We start from the raw sequence: 22,332 nt of genomic DNA on the forward strand, positions 1-22,332 counted from the left end.
AATGTATATACCTCTGCCACCCTAATGATTGCTTCAGTGTCCTGTCCCCTGATGTAACTACAGTATCCATATTTACCATGTACTTGTCCTAAATTGTCTTCTACTGTAATTTGGTACAGTATGTGTTTTTGCAAATGTGTGTATTGTTAGGCACTGCCAAACCTTTGTGGCACAATATAAATAAACAATAATAATAATATACAATTCTGTAATCATGTTTAGGTCACTGTATTAAGCATGCAGCCATCAGCCTTAGGTTATAATTAGAGATGTGCTCTGGACATTTTTTCTGATTTTGGTTTTGGATCTGTATCTCCCTCTGGTTTTGGATCTGTATTTGGTTTTGCTAACCCTTGTATATTTTGGTTTTGGATCTGTATTTTTTCCCCAAAAATCATAAAAAACATTGGGGTATGGACAGCAGTTACTATACCATTAACAAACAGTTGGGGTATGGGCAGCATTCACAGTACTATTTACACAGTTGGGGTATGGCCAGCATTCACAGTACCATAGTACAGTCATAAAAAACACTGCTTAGCTCAGACCGCTCATCACACATCACTATGGCCCTTATTCTGATTGAAGCGGTAACGGCCGCATGCGGCCGTTCCGCCGATGTTTTCGGTCTGCGCATGTGCAGAGGCCACTCTGCGCATGTGCAGCCGAAATCGCCGTACACGTATTTTGTCCGCCGCAAAGGGGGTGGATAGGGGCGTGAGGGGCTACGAAGCCTCATTTGCATATGCATACGCCCCGCGTTTCATGGGCGTTCCCATGCAAACGCGGGGCGTACGCATGCTAATGAGGCTATGACGCGTGGGTACAGGGCGGGCATCTGACATCGCCGGATGTCAGCTGCCCGCCCCAATACAAGATTTCACACGGACAAGTGTCCGTGTGGTCTTGTGTTGCGGGACCTGGTGGAGCGTGCGGCCCTGCATTCGATGTTCGGCGACCATCGAATGCAGGGGCTGCTCCCACCATGGAGGAGGCGTATCCCCGTACACATTCATGCGGATCGCCACATGGCCGCGTACGGACGGCCGTGGCGATCCGTATGGAAGGCGGGGATTCGCCTGGTGCGGTCAGAGCCGCATATGCGGCTCCGGCCGCACCGATCAGAATAAGGGCCTATGTGTGTAGGGCGATCTAGACACCGGGAAGCTCAAGGGAAGTCACCTACCCTAGCTCGCTTAGCACACATTGCTAAGCATACATCGAACCATGTGTGTGCCCCATACAGATGGCAGCTATGCACAATTTATTTAAAATTTTCCGAAATGTATCAATACAAAATTTTTGATCCTTTGGGTGCTGTGAAATAAATGCTGATATTCTAGGGTGAGAATTTAAGAAAATTGCAGACCAATGCATTAAGATATGAAGTGGTTAAAATTAGATTAAAAAATTAATTTTTTTGCAGGTGTAGACAGGTGATGTAAGTGCTCTGTAATCCTTTTTACATACCGGAGGATGACTCAGCGAGTAATGTTTATGCAGCTCATCTCTCACTCATTGCAACTCTACAGCGAATGGATGGAAGCTCTCAGGTGCCAAAGTAAATTAGTCTGTGAGGCAGGTAGACAGCTAATTGGCCGCTGTATCACCTAGAACGAGCTGTGCCAAATGCAGACCTATTGTTTCGATTCATAAACAAGCCTGGTAAACCTTAAACTGGCTTCAATACTGCAGATCACAGAACCAGTATGGAGCTCTTAGGAGCAACTGCTCTGTTAGTTATATGCTGTGTGGTCATTCTGCTTATCACTATAATACAAGATTGGAAACTGAAAAATAACAGCAGGCTGCCACCAGGACCTACCCCTCTGCCCATACTGGGCAACATTCTGGAACTCAACATCAAAGAGGTCTATAAATCACTCTGTAAGGTAAGTTCATTATTTTCTTATTGATGTTGTCAATAATAAGTTACTTAAATGTATATGAATCGAAAACCAGTTAACTGCTGCATCTTTTCTTACCCCATGGTGGTTCTGATTCAAACTTTAGAGAGAAAGAAGTGGACAGATAAAGTACCAATCTATCAGCATCTGTCATTCTACAGACCGCGCCTGATTGGCTAGTACTTTATCCCTATCGACTTTAACTATTTCCACGCTTTTTTGAATAGTTTCATTACAAAGTTAGGTACTTATATGTTAGTTGGGTGCCCACTATAGTTAGTACGCTCATACCCCCACTATCCATGTCGGCATGAAGTTGATTTTATATAGTGTGGCGAGCGCAGCAAGCCACTGAGCCCGAAGTGTAGCGAGCATAGCGAGCGCCGTGAGGGTCCGCAGAAAACGAAGCAAATAGCTTAGTGGGCGCCCAACTAACAATAAGTACCCAAAGTTATTAATAGCCATTTGTTTATAGAGTAAATTATACATTGTATTTATCAGAATACAGTCATTTGAATTATCCGAAATAATATGGAGATTTTTTTTATTGAAAAAAAAATAATAATAAATAACTAAAACCAAATATTATTTTTTCATTTCAATATACCACCAGGGCAAACTTCAAAGTGTTTTCTTTTGTATAAATCCACTTTCACAAAACAGCATAAAACAAGATTCATTATTTACTACTAGATACAGGTGCAATTCCAGAAGACTAGAAAAAAGCACATGTAATTAGAAGCAAGGAAGAAGCAAGTAATTACAGACCAGTAAGCCTTACATCAGCAGTAGGGAATGCAATGCAAACACTATTAAAGGAGAGAGTGGTGGCATATCTTTTTTTTTAAATATACTTTATAGACACCTGAGCGATAGGCTCCTTTCATATTCTTGTCAATGTCCATAAGGAAAAGAGTAATTATATGTAGGGATGTGCACCTGGCACTTTTTGTGTTTCGTGAAAAACGTTTCGGGTCTGTATCTCGGGCAGTGTTTTGGATCTGGATCTGTTCCAAAACACCACCATTTTCGTGTTTTATGTTTCGTGATTTGGATCTGTATTGTTCTGGCAAAAAAACATAAAAATCATTAAACTCACAGAATTTTTTTTTTCTTTTTGCACCTACGCTATTATTAACCTCAATATCATTAATTTCCAATCATTCCCAGTCTATTCTAAACACCTCACACCTCACAATATTCTGTTTAGGGCATACACCAAGGTAGCTGGATAACTATGCTAATCCACACAAGTGGGTGGCACAAACACGTGGCTCATCTAGGAGTGGCACTGCAGCGGCAGACAGGATGGCAGTTTGAAAAACTAGGCACCAGAAAGCACATAAAGGCAAAAAAAAGAGGTGCAAGATGGAATTGTCCTTGGGCCTTGCGTAAATAGGACATGCGCACTTTAACAAACCAATCATTTCAGCGACAGGGTCTGGCACACAACTGTGGCTGAAATGATTGGTTTGTTTAGGCCCCACAAAAAAAAGCAAGTCACCTCTCCCTGTACAAACTGGCTCTATAGAGGCAAGATGTCGTCCTCATCCTCATCCTCACCCCCTTTAGTGTGTACTTCCTCATCCTCAGATTATCAATTCATCCCCGCTGGACTCCACAATTACAGGTCCCTCTGTAGTCTCTGGAGGCAAATGCTGGTCTTCGTTCAAGACCAGCATTTGAACATCATCTTCTCCACATTTTGCGGAAGCAATCTTCTACGCCGCTCACTGAATAGGTTCCCCGTTGCACTAAAAACTCTTTCGGAGTACACAGTGGAGGGGGGGGGGGAAACTCAGGTAAAATAGAGCCAGTTTGTACAGGGGCATCCAAAATGCCTTTTTCTCCTGCCAGTACAGGTAAGGACTTTCTGACATGTCTACTTGGATGCTGTCCCCAAAGTAATCCTTCACCACAGTGATGTGAAGGTGTGGCATGATGGGAAGATTCGGGATCACAACCACCAACACCCTTTGACTCTCCTTGGGGATTTGTGATTATATTTCTTTAGGAGGGTGTGGTTCTTTGCAGTTGCTCCTGAGCTTAGGTGCAGTGGGATTGAACTTGTGTCGCCATGGAACATTGTGCTGGCTGCAGGTGGCTACGAAAAAATGTGTTTATCTTTTTGATGTCCTCTTGGGGCCTGGAGTTTTCAGATACGGGCTACAAATGGTGTTTGAAGACAAAATCATTCTAAGGGTTGGTCCATGACTGTTGTTCGCTGGGGGATGTCTTGTCCACCGAATATGGGGTGGTTCTTAGCAATGTCTTTGATACACAGGTAGGAGATGTACAGTATACCTGTTCTTCATGGAAACCAGGGGCTTCCTTCCTAATTGTAAGTGTTCACTTTAAAAAATGTTTGACTCGACATCTCAACATGCCGTCTTCACAAGTTGCATTCCTGATTTACAAGCAAACTTTAATAAAGGATAACCCCAGTATATGGCTTGATTGTCCAATGTCTCCACATTTGCTGAAAGTATTGGCACTGGAAGTCATACACCTCTTGGCTCTGCGCCTAGCAATGTTGGATGCCATGTTAGCTGATTTTACATTATTGGTTGATGGGAGCAGCGGATTATTGGGGCTTCACTGAGATCTGCTTCGAGCTTCTAAAATAGCTTCAGCAACTTTCTGATTTACAGCAAGTTAGGCGAGAGAAAGCAATACACAAATACATTGTCAATGGCCAACGGTTCCTTACCCGGGTGTAAAAGAGTAGCCAATAAATGGAATGGCTGCACTGCAGAGCTGCAAAGTAGCGGAACCTACTGGCCAGACATACTCCCCCCCCCCCTTACCTATTATTAGGGATGCCAATCCCGGGGCATTTTTTTCAATCCCGGAAATCAGGATTGAACAATGCCCAATCCCGGGATTCCCGGGATCCCGTGATTGGCTTCCCTAATAAGAAAAACCCTCCGTGGCCGCCCCGCATATTAACTTACATGTGCGGTGAGGTGCGGTGTGGCCGGGAGGGTGGCCGGTGAAGCTGGGAGCTGGGCGGGCAAAGCCAGGAGCCGGTGGGCGGGCACGCAGTGAAGATGGGTGTTGGGAAGCCAGGTAATGCAGTCAGGGTGGGAGGGCAGGCAGCAGGCTGTGCGGCTGTGTGGCCTGAGTAGCGTGACCTGTGACCTTGTCACACTGTGCAGAGCTGCATTTCCGGGACGGGAGTAGCCGGGCAGCATCTGAGCACTCGCGGAGCTCTCCTGTTTAGTATGGAGAGGAGATGAAAAAGCTCTGCATCACCAATGCGTCCAACAGCTGCTCTGGTCAAAACGCGTTTCTCCGCCTTAGGGTCAGCGGCTTCCTCAGTTGAGACAACTGAGGAAGCCGCTGACCCTAAGGCGGAGAAACGCGTTTTGTTGCTGACCACTGATAACCAGATACCATCTCCGCAGATAATCGCTGCCACACTGACCAGAGCAGCTGTTGGACGCATTGGTGATGCAGAGCTTTTTCATCTCCTCTCCATACTAAACAGGAGAGCTCCTCTCATTCTACAGAGGTAATTTGTGTACCTAACAGCACGGACACTAATCAAGCCGGACACACCATTTGGAGATTTGTCTCCTCCAACTATGCGGGACTGGTAACTATACAAAAAGCCTTGCTTACACAAAATTGTTGCTTTGAATGACTTTTTAAATCCAGCCTCATATCAGCAAATCAAGCTATAAGAAAAGCCTCTCTATGTTAAATGTTGTGAGTCTTGTTCGTCTTTGTCTTGCAATTGCAAAATGAAATACTTATGAAGTGCACATATATGTATTATTATTATTGATATTTTATTTATTTTTAATAAAAAAAAATTTACATTGTTATAAGAAACAGTGTTAATTATTGTGCTGCACACTATAGCGCTCCCTGGTAGTACATGTCAGTGCAAGCTGCATGTTCCTATCCTTTCTTGTTCTGCTTGAGTTACACAAACTCTAACAGGGAGCAGCAACGGTGTGCATTGGTGTGATCTCTCAGGTGCATAAAAACCAGCGCTTCTATATAGCCCTTTTAGGGCTTCCCCTCAATTAATAATATACTTGGGATCTTCTCCTGCTTCCAAAGCTGTGCTATACATGTTCTAACTGCCATCAGTATGTGCAAGATAATATATTTCTGCGATTTTCCCAGATCTATCTGAAAATAGAAGCAATATCAGCTGGGGAGTAAACTTTAATCTAACTCGACACACCTGACTAGACCAAAGCATATGTATTGTGTCTCCAGCTTCTTCCCTACACCTCCAGCATAAAGTAGGTCCGTTTAAATACCTTTCTGTATTCCAGCCCTCCCTGCTTGTTTAACATAGCCAGTAGTTTCTCGCCAATTTAGCCCTCTAAATCCCTCAGATGTATCTATTCATTACTCTATTAATTCTATAAATCCAGAATTTCGGAAGCATTATAGGAATTGCTCTAAATAAAATTTATTTTTGGAAAAATAAAAAAAAATACTTTTTAGTCATTGCCATCCTGCCGACCCTTGGAACTTCATAGTTCATCCAGTCCTCAGCCTATTTATTCATTTGTTTCAATAAAGCTCCATAGTGACAATAAAGAGAAAAGAGGTAGAGCAGAGCACACAGTATTGAGAAAAATATATATATAAAAAATCAGGGCAGGTGCTAGGGTGTCCGGCGCCCTCCTGCAAACCATAAATTTTGTGCCCTTTCACATTGCCATTGCAACAAGCTGCAGCCCGATTGTGGGAGTGTATGTAACATGCGATCCTATGGAGGATCTCGGGTGCATGTACATGTATGCATACACCATCTCAGTGCTGTGTCCGCAAAATGTTGCAGGCACTAAAGGTGCCCATACACGCTGCGAGAATCGCATACGTTATGGGCTAGATTGCATCGCATCGCACAGCATGCCTGCAATGTGTATGCGATGCGATCCGAAAGCCGTACGAAAATTATGTGCAGCACATATTTTTTGGTCTATGTGATGCGATGCCCGCAGGAGCGCATATCGCATCGCACGCTGCTATTGCAGCATGTATGGCCATCTTTAGGCACATAACCCAGCCCATTATTTAAAAAGTGTCTAAATTCATATTAAAAAAAATCTACAATGATTAAAAAATTTGTTATAAACATGTATAATCAAAGACTCACTGTTTTTTTGCTGTTTAACTCTTGTGCAGTCCCTCCTCTTCTATCTGCATAGGCATTACTCCCCTCTTGTGACTAAGGGGGAAAGGAGGGGAGAGAAGGAGGAGATGGAAGAAGAGGGGAGGAGATAGAGGGGGTGGAATTTTGAGGACTGGCACTGGCACAGCACACTGAGAAGAGGGAAGGAAAGGGATGCGGCACTGCTGCCTGTTCGTCATATGATTGACAGCTTACAGGTGCAGGGAGCAATGGGTAGGAGGTGGATACGGACATGACATGGCATCCAGGCATTCACAGACAGCGCTACATGCCTCAGTGCAAGTGTCTGTGAGGAAGAGGGGGCAGGTCGCAGGAGGAGGACAGTGTGTACGTGGTGCAGGGAGCAGCTCAGCCTCTCCATACTGCCGCCCCCACAGTGCAGGGAGCAGCTCTTTATGCTGCCGCCCGCCCGCTGTCAGGCAGGCGCTGCAGGCGGCGTGCAGGAGGCAGTGGCAGTGAGGGCTGAGGCAGCTTTAGAAGAGCAGGAAGGGAGACAGCGCCTTTTCAGCATGGCGCCTCCCTGCTTTGCAGGAGCTGCTGAGTGGGTAGCGCCGGCCCTGTAAAAAATTAATGGATTGGATGATCTTTAACATAAATTTAATGAAACATGATAAAATTGAATTAAAATGCAATATACATACAAATGTGTATGGCCACCCAAATAATGTTAGAGCAAACTGGAGATTCCGTTCCTATAATACCCCTGTAGCATAAAGGGAACACAAACATGGAATAGTTACCACCCTTAATAGGGTATTTGCATCATCCACCTGGTGTACAAAAAGCCATTACAAAAGACATGGCAATATTTAGTAGCCTGCAAATAGTTAGCCAACGCCCTGCCAAATCCTGGCCTGTGCAAATCTGAGAATGGCTTTCGAAAATATCACAGCCCGGCTAATAGCTGCAAATCCATTCGCAACTCACTCACCATCATTTCCTCACTGTGTGCAGTCTGTGCGTAGCCCAGGACCGACTCAGCCAGTGCGATAGAAACAGGCAGATTGGGGCCAGAGCTGACATCACACACCATCCCATGTGCACACCAGTAGCGCAAGAAAGGGGGGTTTCTTAGTACCCAGACACCCCCCCCCCCCTTGAAGACAGGGCAAACTTTGGCAATCATACCTGCCAGGGGACAGCCAGGTACTGCGACTCATGAGCAGCACCCAAAGATTAGCACCGCGATGGGAGAGGGACAGCCGGGAACTGCGGCGCTTCAGCAGCCACCTAAAAATCAGCGCTGCCAGGAGAGAGTGACATCCGGAAACTGCGGCTCTTTAGCAGCCACCCAGAGAACCGCACCACCGGGGGAGAGGAACAGCTGGGCACTGTGGTGTTCAGCAGCAGTGTGGAGATCGGTACTGCCGGGGTAAGGTAACAGCCGGGAGCTGTGAGTCCTCATGGTGGCAATTGGCAATGGCAATGGTGGATCAGCCAGCAGCTACACAAGTGGCTCAGGTAGTGCAGCTCATCAAGGATGGCACATGAATGTGAGCTGTGGCAAGAAGGTTTACTGAAGGTTTACTACGTCCAGACCATGGAGGCGCTACCAGGAGAAATGCCAGTACATCAGGAGACGTGGAGGAGGCCAGAGGAGGGCAACAACCCAGCAGCAGGACCACTACCGCCGCCTTTGTGCAAGGAGGAGCACTGCCAGAGTCCTGCAAAATGACCTCCAGCAGGCCACAAATGTGCATGTGTCTACTCAAACGGTCAGAAATGGACTCCATGAGGGTGGTATGAGGGCCCAACATCAACAGGTGGGGGTTGCTCTTACAGCCCAACACCTTGCAGGACGTTTGGCATTTGCCAGAGGACACCAAGATTGGCATATTCGCCACTGGCGCCCTGTGCTCTTCACAGATGAAAGCAGGTTCACACTGCAGTCTGGAGACGCCAAGGAGAACATTCTGCTGCCTGCAGCATCCTCCAGCATGACAGGTTTGGCAGTGGGTCAGTAATGGTGTGGGGTGGCATTTCTTTGGGGGGCCGTACTGACCTCCATGTGCTCACCAGAGGTGGCCTGACTACCACTAGGTACCGAGATGAGATCCTCAGACCCCTTGTGTTGTGAGACCATATGCTGATGCGGTTGGCCCAGAGTTCCTCTTAATACAAGACAATGCTAGACCTCACGTGGCCAGAGTGGGTCAGCAGTTCCTGCAAGACAAAGGCATTGATGCGATGGACTGGCCCGCCCATTCCCCAGACCTGAATCCAATTGAGCACATCTGGGACATCATGTCTCGCACTATCCACCAATGCCACGTTGCACCACAGACTGTCCAGGAGTTGGCAGATGCTTTAGTCCAGGTCTGGGAGGAGATCCCTCAGGAGACCATCCACCACCTCATCAGGAGCATGCCCAGGCATTGTAGGGAGGTCAGTGGAGGCCACACACACTACTGAGCCTCATTTTGACTTATTTTAAGGACATTACATCAAAGTTGGATCAGCCTGCAGTGTATTTTTCCCCTTTCATTTTGATTGTGACTCCAAATCCATAATAAATAAAATTGATTTCCATTGATGATTTTTGTGTGATTTTGTTCTCAGCACATTCAACTACGTAAAGAACAAAGTATCAAATAAGAATATTTCATTCATTCAGATCTAGGATATGTTATGTTAGTGTTCCCTTTATTTTTTTGTGCAGTGTATTTATGCATATCTACAGTATGTCACTGTTATGGTGCGTACACAAGGGGCTGATCCGCCGGAATCAGTATTATTATTAGTAACTAAAAAATTTGGCGAGTCGCCCCATCAATAGGGGTGTGTGGCTTATGTATACTGTATATATATATATATATACAGTATATATATACATATAGAAAAAATATTATATAAATAATAATATATAATATATATATATATATATATATATATATATATATATATATATATATATATATATATATATATATATATATATATATATATATATATATAAACACAGGGGGCCCAGCACTCACTACAACAAACTAACTCACCTTAACATTCAAATAATCAATAAATAAATAATGGGGTTTTAGTTCATGAATTGATCAATGCATTTAAGCTTGCAGCCCATCGCCAAGGGACCCCATTTCACTGCAAGTCCTACACTAACTGGTTTTCTTGGGAACCTGGCACCTGCTTACACATCATAGCTAAAATGAACATGTGTTTTTTCTCTGGGTTAATGCTCAACTGCCAAGTAACATGGCTTTTATAAGGTGAGACAATCCCAAACACAGCACCTGAATTAGTATTAAAGGGGCAGCTGTCACAGGTTTCAGGTAAATGAGCTTATCAAGGGTGCATGAGAAAGCTATGATCACAGTAACAGAGGTTAATTAAAAATCAACCCAAATATATAGATACAGAAGTACCAACACACTCACCATTCCTAGGAATGGGGTGCAAACAGCACCCACATCCCAGGGTGGGGTGCGGTGGCCTGTGACCACACACTAGTAAATACAAACACAGGGGGCCCAGCACTCACTACAACAAACTAACTCACCTTAACATTCAAATAATCAATAAATAAATAATGGGGTTTTAGTTCATGAATTGATCAATGCATTTAAGCTTGCAGCCCATCGCCAAGGGACCCCATTTCACTGCAAGTCCTACACTAACTGGTTTTCTTGGGAACCTGGCACCTGCTTACACATCATAGCTAAAATGAACATGTGTTTTTTCTCTGGGTTAATGCTCAACTGCCAAGTAACATGGCTTTTATAAGGTGAGACAATCCCAAACACAGCACCTGAATTAGTATTAAAGGGGCAGCTGTCACAGGTTTCAGGTAAATGAGCTTATCAAGGGTGCATGAGAAAGCTATGATCACAGTAACAGAGGTTAATTAAAAATCAACCCAAATATATAGATACAGAAGTACCAACACACTCGCCATTCCTAGGAATGGGGTGCAAACAGCACCCACATCCCAGGGTGGGGTGCGGTGGCCTGTGACCACACACTAGTAAATACAATACAATAGTGTGTGGTCACAGGCCACCGCACCCCACCCTGGGATGTGGGTGCTGTTTGCACCCCATTCCTAGGAATGGCGAGTGTGTTGGTACTTCTGTATCTATATATTTGGGTTGATTTTTAATTAACCTCTGTTACTGTGATCATAGCTTTCTCATGCACCCTTGATAAGCTCATTTACCTGAAACCTGTGACAGCTGCCCCTTTAATACTAATTCAGGTGCTGTGTTTGGGATTGTCTCACCTTATAAAAGCCATGTTACTTGGCAGTTGAGCATTAACCCAGAGAAAAAACACATGTTCATTTTAGCTATGATGTGTAAGCAGGTGCCAGGTTCCCAAGAAAACCAGTTAGTGTAGGACTTGCAGTGAAATGGGGTCCCTTGGCGATGGGCTGCAAGCTTAAATGCATTGATCAATTCATGAACTAAAACCCCATTATTTATTTATTGATTATTTGAATGTTAAGGTGAGTTAGTTTGTTGTAGTGAGTGCTGGGCCCCCTGTGTTTGTATTTACTAGTGTGTGGTCACAGGCCACCGCACCCCACCCTGGGATGTGGGTGCTGTTTGCACCCCATTCCTAGGAATGGCGAGTGTGTTGGTACTTCTGTATCTATATATATATATATATATATATATATATATATATATATATATATATATATATATATATATATGCATATATATAGCATATATGGAAACCCCCTTTAGAAATCCTGCATTTGCCCATGCATGCCTGTGTTTTCCTTGAGACTCCACAAAAGCCAGTTTCCTGTCAATCAACTTGCCTACAGCCAGAAATAAAAAAGACTTTGGATTTTATAGCTGGATGAATTATTCCTGATAAACCCATGCGAGTTGCTGCTTATTGGGGATTTAATTTCACCTGCCTCAAGCAGCCACCTTTCAGCTAAACCTGGACTGCAGCAACTGAACACACATGGGTTTCACTTGTTTGATCAGGTGATCTAATTGGAAAGCCCGATAAGAAACACTGGCAAAACATCAGGAGAAATAGGGGAAAAAATTAAGTTTTTCGCTCTGGTGTTTTATCAGGTTGGTAACTGGATAACCCTCGTATTGTTTATTGAGCTATGAGAAACTTCTTAGTTTGAGTGCAAAGGAATGAGAGCCACTTCTAATGAGAGCTAGCAATCAAGTGACTGCTTGGGTGTAGTGGTATGTACTTATCTCAGCTGTAGATGGGAAAAGAATTGTGGCTGTACAGAACGTAACCCTTGGAGTGCCAACGTTGCTGCGAGAGATCCTCAAAATACCCCAGTTCAGCACACAGCGCTCTCTGAGCAGCATGTGCTGAGCTGGGGAGAGAGGCTGTGCTGTGGCGCCAGCCTGTCATCTCTCTCTCTCCACTGCCGGCTCTCTGCAATGAGGAAGGGGTAAGCCGACCTGGGTAAAAAGTTCCAGCTGCCCCTCCCCCTCACGGCACCGCTGGCTGTGAGCGACACTGGCATTTGTAGTGGATATTTTCAAGATCTCCCACAGCAACATCACTCAAAGGGTTAATGCACAATTTTGATGAGACCCAAGTGTTACCACGATGCTACAAATATGTTTGTGACCTTGCACAGTGACAGGAAAAATATACAGGGTATGCACTAACAGAAGAGGTCAATTAGACATTTCTGTTGCTTTTGGGCTCATTGCATAAAAAAAATGGGCTCATTGAAATAAAGAGTAAACATTTGTATAATTGCCGTATACTAAGATAACTTGAGAGTAAGCCAGGCATAACTTAATACAATATTTCCTCTACACACACTAAACGATATTGGTCACAATATTGCTCAGAAAGGGCCTTGTGTATACACTATACATGACTCGCAGGTTTGATGTGCTGGAACTCACTTCCCCAACTTTTGCACTTCTACTGCTCACCCGCTCCAGACTTCCTCTCCACCCGCTCTCCCGACTTACTCCTCTCACCCATATATCTTCTCGCTCCTCTTGGGGGGGGGGGGGGATGTGGCAAGTCAACGGGCCACTCATTATTTCTATACCCTGCTGCAGGGACGAGCAGTAGCAGGGGGTTTTCAGTGCAACCATTGTGCCGCTTATCATTTCTTTCCCCGGCTGCAGGGAGCGAGCAGCGGCAAGGTGGGGGTGCTGTACAGCCACCGGGCTGCTCGTTATTTATTTCCATGGCTGCAGGAACGAGCAGCAGCGGGGGGGGGGGGGGGGGACCTCTGGACGTTTATAATCTCTATTGCAGCTCCAGGCATGAGTTTCAGTGTCCAGAGGAGAGGAGCTGTGTTGGTGAGTGGGTTGGCAGTGGGCGGATGGAGGCGAAATTGTTTCGCCTCAGATTTGAACTGACGGTCGCCCCGTTCTGGCCCTCTTTAAACCCTGATTATAATTGTGTGGTCACTTGGGACCAGGCAGAGTTTCTTATAGTCCAGATGACTTGGAAATGTTTCCATTACAGCATAAATGGAATTTCAATTGCCTACTTGTTGTGCCTTCTATGTAGAGGTAAACACAAGCAGAATAGTGGCATTGATCACAAAGCCCAAAATTATAGCCATATGCTCTGCTATTGGTCTGCTCAATAACCCAGTGGCAAACGCAGGATTTTCAGAAGGGGGTTTCCAGAGGGGCAGAGCAAAGCACGGAGATGGACACTTAGGTGACCCAGTATATGCCGGGTCAGTTAAAGTATTATAGATAGACCAAATGTATATAAATAATAATAATAATAATAATAATAAATATATATATTTACACACACACACACACACACACACACACACACACACACATATATATATATATATATATATATATATATATATACACACACATACACATATATATATAACACAAAGGGGGGGAACCCTTTCTGCGCTCGAGAGAGTGGCAGCAGCACCTCTGGGGGGTCCTCTGTTAGACAAGACCCAGAATAGAAATGGAAAAAAGGGGGGGTTTTCCAGAGGGCGCTATCCAAAGTCTGACAGAGAGATACCGGTTTTAACCGTTTATTATAAAAATGAACAAAATCCCTTTATAGGGTGTCACAAATACATAAAGATCAAATACATAAAACACAGGTAAAATACTGCTTGATACAAAATTTACAGCTTCACATGAAGTAATGTTCAGATCGGTGGAGAATAGCCCAACGCGTTTCGTCAGAACCTGACTTCATCAGGGGCAGATTAACATAGCCAGCAGACACTGTGGGTTCGTAACAATGCAGAAAGAAATATTTAAAATCATGCAGTCTCAATAGAGAATTGAAAAATAAGGATTGAGAACAGGAGAAGGAGATGGAGAAAAGGAGAACGACTAGAGGATGAGAGGAAAAGACAACCAGGAGATGAAAAAACAGCCAAGGTGAGGCAAGGAGACGTATCATGGGGGTCTAATCCCCTTTAAGACGCCATAAATAGTTGTAGCCACTCCGGAAAACACCACGTGAAAGTTTTGTCAGGAAGTACATACCTATAAGGGTTCAATACCGATACAGTCTGAAGATATAATTTTCATACTATGGTCCGGTGAAAAATCAAAAAACTCTATACAGAGACATATTTAGAATATCATCAGTCACCAGTTCTTATGAATATGGAAGCAGTTTATACATGTATATAAAAGGTCTAACATACCGGTTTCCAATTGAGTGTGAATTTAACGTATCACAGCAAGTAATTTAAATGAATGTTCACAGCAGGTAATATAACTGATAAGTTTCACAGCCAGTAAATCAGGTACAATTGGATCTGATCAGAATCTGATGATAGAATGGGCTTGGTATCATTACCATATTACAATCCAGAAAAAATATGCCTGTTCAATCAACAAGTTTAAAAACCAGCTAAAAGCGAGTTACTTACATAGAGGGCCACGGGAGGTGGCTTAATAGTGGAGTTGCACCAGGGTAAATATTAGCCTTGTGCAGCTAGCAAATCTCACAGCAGGTGAGTCAAAAAGATTAGCTCAGCAAACGAGAATCCGAATATGTCTTTCTGTACTGGTGAAAAATTATTAGACCAGTGCCTAAAGATAAAAATAGGCTGGGCATTAATACCATATAGCATATTAGAGGGAAAATACCAGCAAGTGTATAGCAGGGGGAAATTACTTACATGGAGATCATATATATATATATATTATATATACATACAGGGGCGTCAACAGCAGTGTATACCCCTGGGCATAGCAATGTATTGGGGCCCCTACCGATCCTCCAGAGGTAGGGGTGGGGGAAGCTTTGATGTCCTCCGGGTGGTAGGGGGTATTACCAACCGCTCAGCATGTAGGGCCTGGATCAGTAATTTCCACTAATTACCCCTTTACTGCACAGATGGTGGGAGATGAGGTGGGAGAAGGGGGCATTGGGCTGAATGAAGGGGCCCTGATACTTAACTTCCAGGGTGGTAGAGGATGTTTAATATGCAGAGGAGGGGTGTATAGTGGAGTGGGCTTATTATTCATAATTTTCTGGTTGGAGGACAGCTTGCTTGACTGCAGATATCTCCAGTTCCCGGAAATAGATTTCTTAGATTTTAATGGAATTAAAAACTAGAGAATCCCACCTACCAAATGGTATTGGGGACTAGGGGATCAGAGTTCAGGAGGCAGAGCAATCTGCCAACGAGAATATAAAACTACATACCAGGTGTGTGGAGCTGGAGCAGTAACCAGCTGCTGGAAGGCTGATATCTCTGGTTCTGGGCACAGTAAAGACAAGCTGCTAGTGTCCTTCAAAGGGGGAGAGTTCCAGCTTTTGGAATATACCCTCAGAAAAACTCTAAGTCAGACAGAACCTGAAATATCTGACTGGGAAGAGCAATTAACAGGCTTTGATGGGGACCACTGCTTTGAAGTCAGATATCTCTGGTTCCCAAGGGCCGATTCTTTTATCCATGGAAAGAGGGGAACCTCAGCTTTCAGACTAGTGCCCTTAGACTCCTGGGGGGGGGGTTCTGGGTACTCATAAACCCCCCCTGCGTTCTCTACTGTAACCTGCTCCATAATCTGCTCCCTTTTTTGTGTAATTTATTTATTTTATTTATTAACAGTTTCTTATATAGCAGACACATATTCTGCAGCGCTTTACAGAGAATATTTGAACATTCACATCCATCCCTGCCCCAGTGGAGCTTACAATCTATAGATGGAGCCAGCTTTAGCCATCCCGCCAACAACGATATATCCATAGCGCTTGCGGAAGCTGGCGTGGGTGGCGGACAGGGACGCACTCACTCGGCGGTGGGAAACGGGTTCTTTCCTGCCCATCTCTGCTTCAGAGAGACAGGCAGGGAGCAGCGAGCAGGCAGCCAACTGCAGGGCTTCAGATAGAATGGGGCACGCGAGCATTTCGTGCGTGCGCCCCATTCTGTTGGGCTCCGGCAGCTGGCGGGGGATGGCGCATGATGATTATTTCACCGCTAATGAGAGCGGCTCCATCTGTATATTCCCTACCACATGTACACGCACACACAGAAATTCTAGGGTAATTTTGTTGGAAGCCAATTAACCTACCAGTAAATGTTTAGATTGTGGGATGAAACCGGAGAACCCGGAGGAAACCCACGCAAGTACAGGAAGAATATAAAAACTCCACAATGTTAGGGTCATGGTGGGATTCGAACCCATGACACTGTCCATGCTGCCCTAATGTGTATTCTGGCTCTGCACATCCAAGGTGTGGGTAAGGATGCATCAATGGAATGTCTGTATTTCCCTCTCACACTGGTACAATTTTGCACCAAATCACTCAGATTTTGGATTTCTATATTTTGGCATAATGCCAGTTTAACATTGTTCTGCAAAATAGTAATTAGTACCACCAAATCACAGAGAAGAATTCATTTATAATCATCATCATCATCCCAGTTTTTCAAAATTACAGCATATGAATAAAAATAGCATGCCCCTCATCAGAATAAAATTCCTGATTTTTTTGACACCAAATGTAAAAAACAAAACACTTTATTTTAAAAGTTCACATTCCACTTCTCCATAAAAAGATAGCGATTGCTACTCGGTGAATCATGGCGAAAAAAATCTTCAAATGTATTCGCCATGTGGTCATTGAATAGGGTGATTCACAGTTTTAGTCAAAAATTCGCCAAACAGCACAAATTCGCCATAAAAACATGGCGAATCAGGCTCATTGAATACCGCCCAGTGACTCCAGGCCTTAACCCACTGTGTATATGGTACTGTGACTGCTGTCTGTATCCAACTTTGTTAATGCAAGTTAAGAAAATAATAAATAAATACAAATAAATATTATTTGTACAGTTTGGTGAGCTTTTTTCACAAGCATCTTTTTTTGTGATAAGCTTCTGTAAGCCCGGTGATCGGTGAAAATACATATCATACCTCCCAACTGTCACGATTTTAGAGGGACAGTCCCGATTTTCGGGTCCTGTCCCGCTGTCCCACCCGCGGCAGGCATTGTCCCGCTGCGGGGGGTGGCAGTTGGGAGACCCCCCAATCTAGTAGAATAGACGCTGTGCGCATGCGCACAGCGTCTATTCTCGTATGAAAATGAGGTCGCGGCTAATTAGCATAAGCCCTCATTTGCATACGCCCCGCCCCCTTTCCCGCGCGAGTGTCCCTATTTCTTCGCGTCAAAAGTTGGGAGGTATGCATATTTTGTATTATTATTTATTGTACAGTAAAGTAGTGTTGCTCTACAGTGCATTTCAATGGAGACTTCACGCATGCGCAACACCGATTCTTTCACTGTAACATTGAATTAGACATCTGGGGCCAAATGTAATAGGGTGAGAGTTTCAGAAAGTGAGAGATTTTGGGAGAGTTTTCCCCTTTTTTTAAAGCAGCAATCAATTACACTGCAAAACCAGGTTGATCTGCCATGCAGTTGATTGCTGCTTTAAAAAACATGGGAAAACTCTCCCAAAATCTCTCACTTTCTGAAACTCTCACCCTATTACATTTGGCCCCTGATGCATGCTCAGTGGGGGTTTTAAAAAGTGACATCTGGTGGTTGATCGCTGGTATTGCACTCACCGGTAATGACATAGGCCATGCTGTGAGACATATTGGGCAGCGGTGCAGCTAGGCACACTGCGACGAGTTGTCAGGACAAGCGCCATAGGCCAGGGCCGTCTTAACATTAGGAAGGGCCCCTGGGCAACCTAGTTCACTGGACCCCTCCCAAATTAGTTTGCCCAGGAGCCCACAGTCACCTCCCCAACCCTCACCTCTCTGGCTCCGTGCGGCAGCCAGTCAGCTTCCGGCGGCCGGGGATCCGATCATCTTCGCTGGGGGATCCGGGCAGCGGGATCAGGGCAGTGGCGGTAGCTAGGAGCCTGCCCTGAAGTGGCAAAGCGCTATTAACAGGCGGGGCGGGAAGCGCTGTTGCATTTGAAAAGACTGGCCAGACGCTGATTGGCTGAATTCAGACAGTCTTTTCAAATGCAGCAGCGCTTCCCGCCCCACCGGCAAATAGCGCTAATGGGAAAGATGGTGGCCGGGTGGCGGGGATCCGACCATCCTCGCTGGGGAAGGGGATCAGGGCGGCGGTAGCTAGGAGCCCGAAGCGGCGAAGCACTATTTATCGGCGGGGGCGGGAAGCGCTGTTGAATTTGAAAAGACTGGCCGGATGCTGATTGGCTGAATTCAGCCAATCAGCATTCAGACAGTCATTTTAAATGCAGCAGCGCTTCTCGCCCCCCCCTGCCGGCAAATAGCGCTTCGCCGCTTCGGGCTCCTAGCTACCGCCACCGATGCCCTGATCCCCCTGCCGGATCACCCAGTGAGGGACCCCCGAAATTAAATTCACTGCTAGCTAGGAGGTGAAGCGCTATTTGCCGGCAGGGTGGGAAGCGCTTTTGCCTTTTCAAAGACTGGCCGGATGCTGATTTTCTGAATTCAGCCAATCAGCGTCCGGCCAGTCTATTCAAATGCAACAGCGCTTCCCGCCCCGCCGGCAAATAGAACTTCGCCGAATCAGGCTTCTAGCTACCGCCACCGCCCTGATCCCCCTGCCCGGATCCCCCAGCAAGGGTGAGCGGATTCCCGGACCCCGGCCACCATCTTTCCCATTGGGCTGGGCCGGGGGCCCCTAGGTCCTAGGGCCCCCGGGCAACTGCCCATCGTGCCCAATGGGAAAGACGGCACTGCCATAGGCTGCATAGATGAGGCTCCATCTGCAGGTAGGAAATGTGACTTAAAACAACTGCAAAATAATATCTGTAATAAAAATAAGTACAGCATAAAGATGTTATCTTGTACCTTATATACTGTAATGTATAATTGCACACGTGCATTGGACGTATATCTTATTATGGTAATTAGGTAGCATATAATAACTTTGCTAAATTTGCTAAGATGGGAGTTCTATTGTGGATGGGATTCTATTACCTTCTAGGAGGTGCTAAATACATAAGAAGTAGAATTGGATTGGTTGCTATGGGTGACATCCCATCCTCAATTGAAATCCTCTTATTAAATGTACACCTATGTATCACCAGATACTGTTCACTTGTAAATGGATCAAAATACAGTAAGTGTTGCTTCGATAACTTCCTTTTATTTTGTATAAACCAACCTGGGAAACTGAGGTTTCCTGGGCTGGTCTTCCCCAATCAGCCCCTGTAGAGGTGTGGCTTGGAATAAAAAACCAGCCTGGGAAACTTATAGAAGCAGCCCTAATGGGGGATCAGTATGATTTACCTACAGTACAACTGAATTACCGACAATTACTTGACCGACACTGTTATACCAGCATGGTGTAAATGCCCGGATGCGGTCATCTATTAGAATTAACTTAGGTCTACAGTCATTAGGTCGACCCCACTAGGTCGACTGGCAGGAAGGTCGACCTGACTTAAGGTCGACATGGGCCAAGGTCGACATGACTTAAGGTCGAATTTGCATAAAGGTCGACATGAGGAAGGTCGACTGGTCATAAGGTCGACATGGGTTTTTCACTGTTTTTTGAGCCGACATGTGCCGATAGGCGGTATTTCATGCCCTACCATCCACTAGGGCATGGTGGGAGAATAAAATAGTGTGCCGAGCGCAGCGAGGCACCGTGCCCGAAGCATTGCGAGCGAAGCGAGCGATGCGAGGGTCCGATTCTCATTGCCAACTGTGTCCATGTCGACTATGTCGACATTCGGATAAAAAAACAGTGAAAAACCCATGTCGACCTTATGACCAGTCGACCTTCCTCATGTCGACCTTTATGCAAATTCGACCTTAAGTCATGTCGACCTTGGCCCATGTCGACCTTAAGTCAGGTCGACCTTCCTGCCAGTCGACCTAGTGGGGTCGACCTAATGACTGTAGACCTAAGTTCATTCTGACAGATGTCCCAATTCCGTAAATGCCATGGTCAATATCCGCGCACATACTGTATATAATACCGACTGTTGAAATACCTAATCAATATATTTACAGTTGACCTATTGTATTGTTTTGTTCTATGTAGCTCAAGGAAAAGTATGGTCCAGTATATACCATCTACCTGGGAAATGAACCAGTCGTGATGCTCTTCAGTTACGATGTAGTGAAGGAGGCTCTCACTGACCATGGGGAGGAGTTTGGTGCTAGAGGCTGCACACCTTTACTGTACAAGATAAGTTCAGGAGGTCACGGTAAGTTGAAAATTGTATCAAGGCTGTTCAAACGATGGCCTATCCTGCAAAGCCTGAGATTAACTTTCATTTGGATTTCACAAGCAAATAGATTTATCAAGACTGTTATGTTACACACAGTATGGTCATAGCGACACTATAAGGTCAACATACATTAGGTCGAACACTGAAGGTCGACATGGCTTAGCTCGACATATAAAATAGGTCAACATGGCTAAAATCGACAGGGTCGCAGGGTGGACACAAGCATTAGGTTGACAATGGGAATGTCAACAGGGGTTCCTTCATGCAAGGACCAGGGTCCCTCTGGGACTCACTAGAGCATGCCCAGTACTGTCTAGTGGACACAGGAAACAGAGTGAAGAGCGCTCAAGTCTCCAACAAATTAACCCCAATAAGCCTGGAGGCAGATGAAGCAAATTTCCTGATAATTACAGTTTTGTTTTTTTGCAAAAATAATAAATAATTACCCCAGTGATTAGACTCCACACTGCTGCCGGTGCCGCCTCGTCTTGCCTCCTCAATAACTGTCTGCGCTAAAGGGGGTGGCCATTTTGTGAGGGGCTTTTTCATTAACAGCAGGAAGAGCAGCAGGATTGCAGACAAGTAGATCTGCAGGTCCCGGCTGCAGGGAAGCAATATCTCCTTCAGACCCCCGGTGACTTACTCAACGCTTCCACTCTACCATGGGGTCTGCGGGGGTTATTGTTACGCCACTGCTTCCATGGAACATAATAGGGATCTTTAATATTTGTAGAATCTCTATGGCATATCTTACAAATATTGATACATATACATGATCCTTTATCAATTGCCATTGTGTCTGATATGTTTTGACTCAACTCCTGTATGTTCTCAATAGTCTCCGTTAAGGAGAAGCTACAATTTCAACCACAGGTCCAAAGGGGGAAATTATTGAAGAAGTGGCTCTTGCATGTAGCCGACCTTCAGCTTGTTGTACCCTGATATTTAAGACAATAATCCTATTAAAGGAACATAATGGAATATTTTATATGACCTCCATTTTCATTTATTTGGAATAACATTCTGGAAATCAACAAAAGCTGCCCTTAGTAAATGTATGCCCAAGGTCTTGATGCTGTTGCACATTGGCCACCACTGTCTGCTTATTATCAATCACATAGACTTATTACCTATGTATACCTCACTGCTCACGGTCTAATACATTATTTCAAGGAGTGATCTGCAGTAATGGTGAGCGGTGGAAACAGTTGCGACGTTTCTCTGTGACGATCTTAAGAAGTTTTGGGATGGGTAAAAGAAGCATTGAAGAAAGAATCCAAGAAGAGGCCCAGTTCCTTACCGAAGAATTCCTGAAAAGCAAAGGTAAGTCCCTTGTTGTGAACATGCTGTGGGCCTGAAGAACCAAAGAATGCATTCTACAAGAATTAAGTTACTTTGCAAAGTGCAAAAGCGGCACTGGGCTGCCCATGTGCCACAATTTGTGCAAGCATGCAAGAACACATCCAATCACATGCAGCCTAAGGGGACAGAAATTATTCGATGATTGCCAACCATCAAATATTTTTTTTCCCCTCATCAAATACAAGTATTTGAAAACTGACTTTTATTTCATATGGAGCTGGCCATAAAGGGGGGAGGGGGGGCTGATGTCATGTGATGTCAGCCACCTGCCCCAAGCATACATCAGCCAACCA

General features: G+C 44.9%; 1 protein-coding gene across 1 annotated transcript in view; it reads left to right on the forward strand.

Annotated features, from left to right (window-relative positions):
* The first annotated feature begins 1,658 nt into the window (after positions 1-1,658).
* The window catches only part of LOC146035956 (cytochrome P450 2G1-like), a 44,039-nt gene continuing 23,365 nt past the window's right edge, over positions 1,659-22,332 (forward strand). The window contains exons 1-3 of the mRNA XM_083159682.1: positions 1,659-1,892; positions 20,488-20,653; positions 21,851-22,000. Coding sequence (XP_083015808.1) covers positions 1,710-1,892; positions 20,488-20,653; positions 21,851-22,000 — 499 coding nt within the window. The 5' untranslated portion in view covers positions 1,659-1,709. The remainder of the gene's footprint in view (positions 1,893-20,487; positions 20,654-21,850; positions 22,001-22,332) is intronic.

Source organism: Crinia signifera, chromosome 9 (genome assembly GCF_055691185.1).
Source record: "Crinia signifera chromosome 9, ASM5569118v1, whole genome shotgun sequence".
Taxonomy (NCBI): Eukaryota; Metazoa; Chordata; class Amphibia; order Anura; family Myobatrachidae; genus Crinia; species Crinia signifera.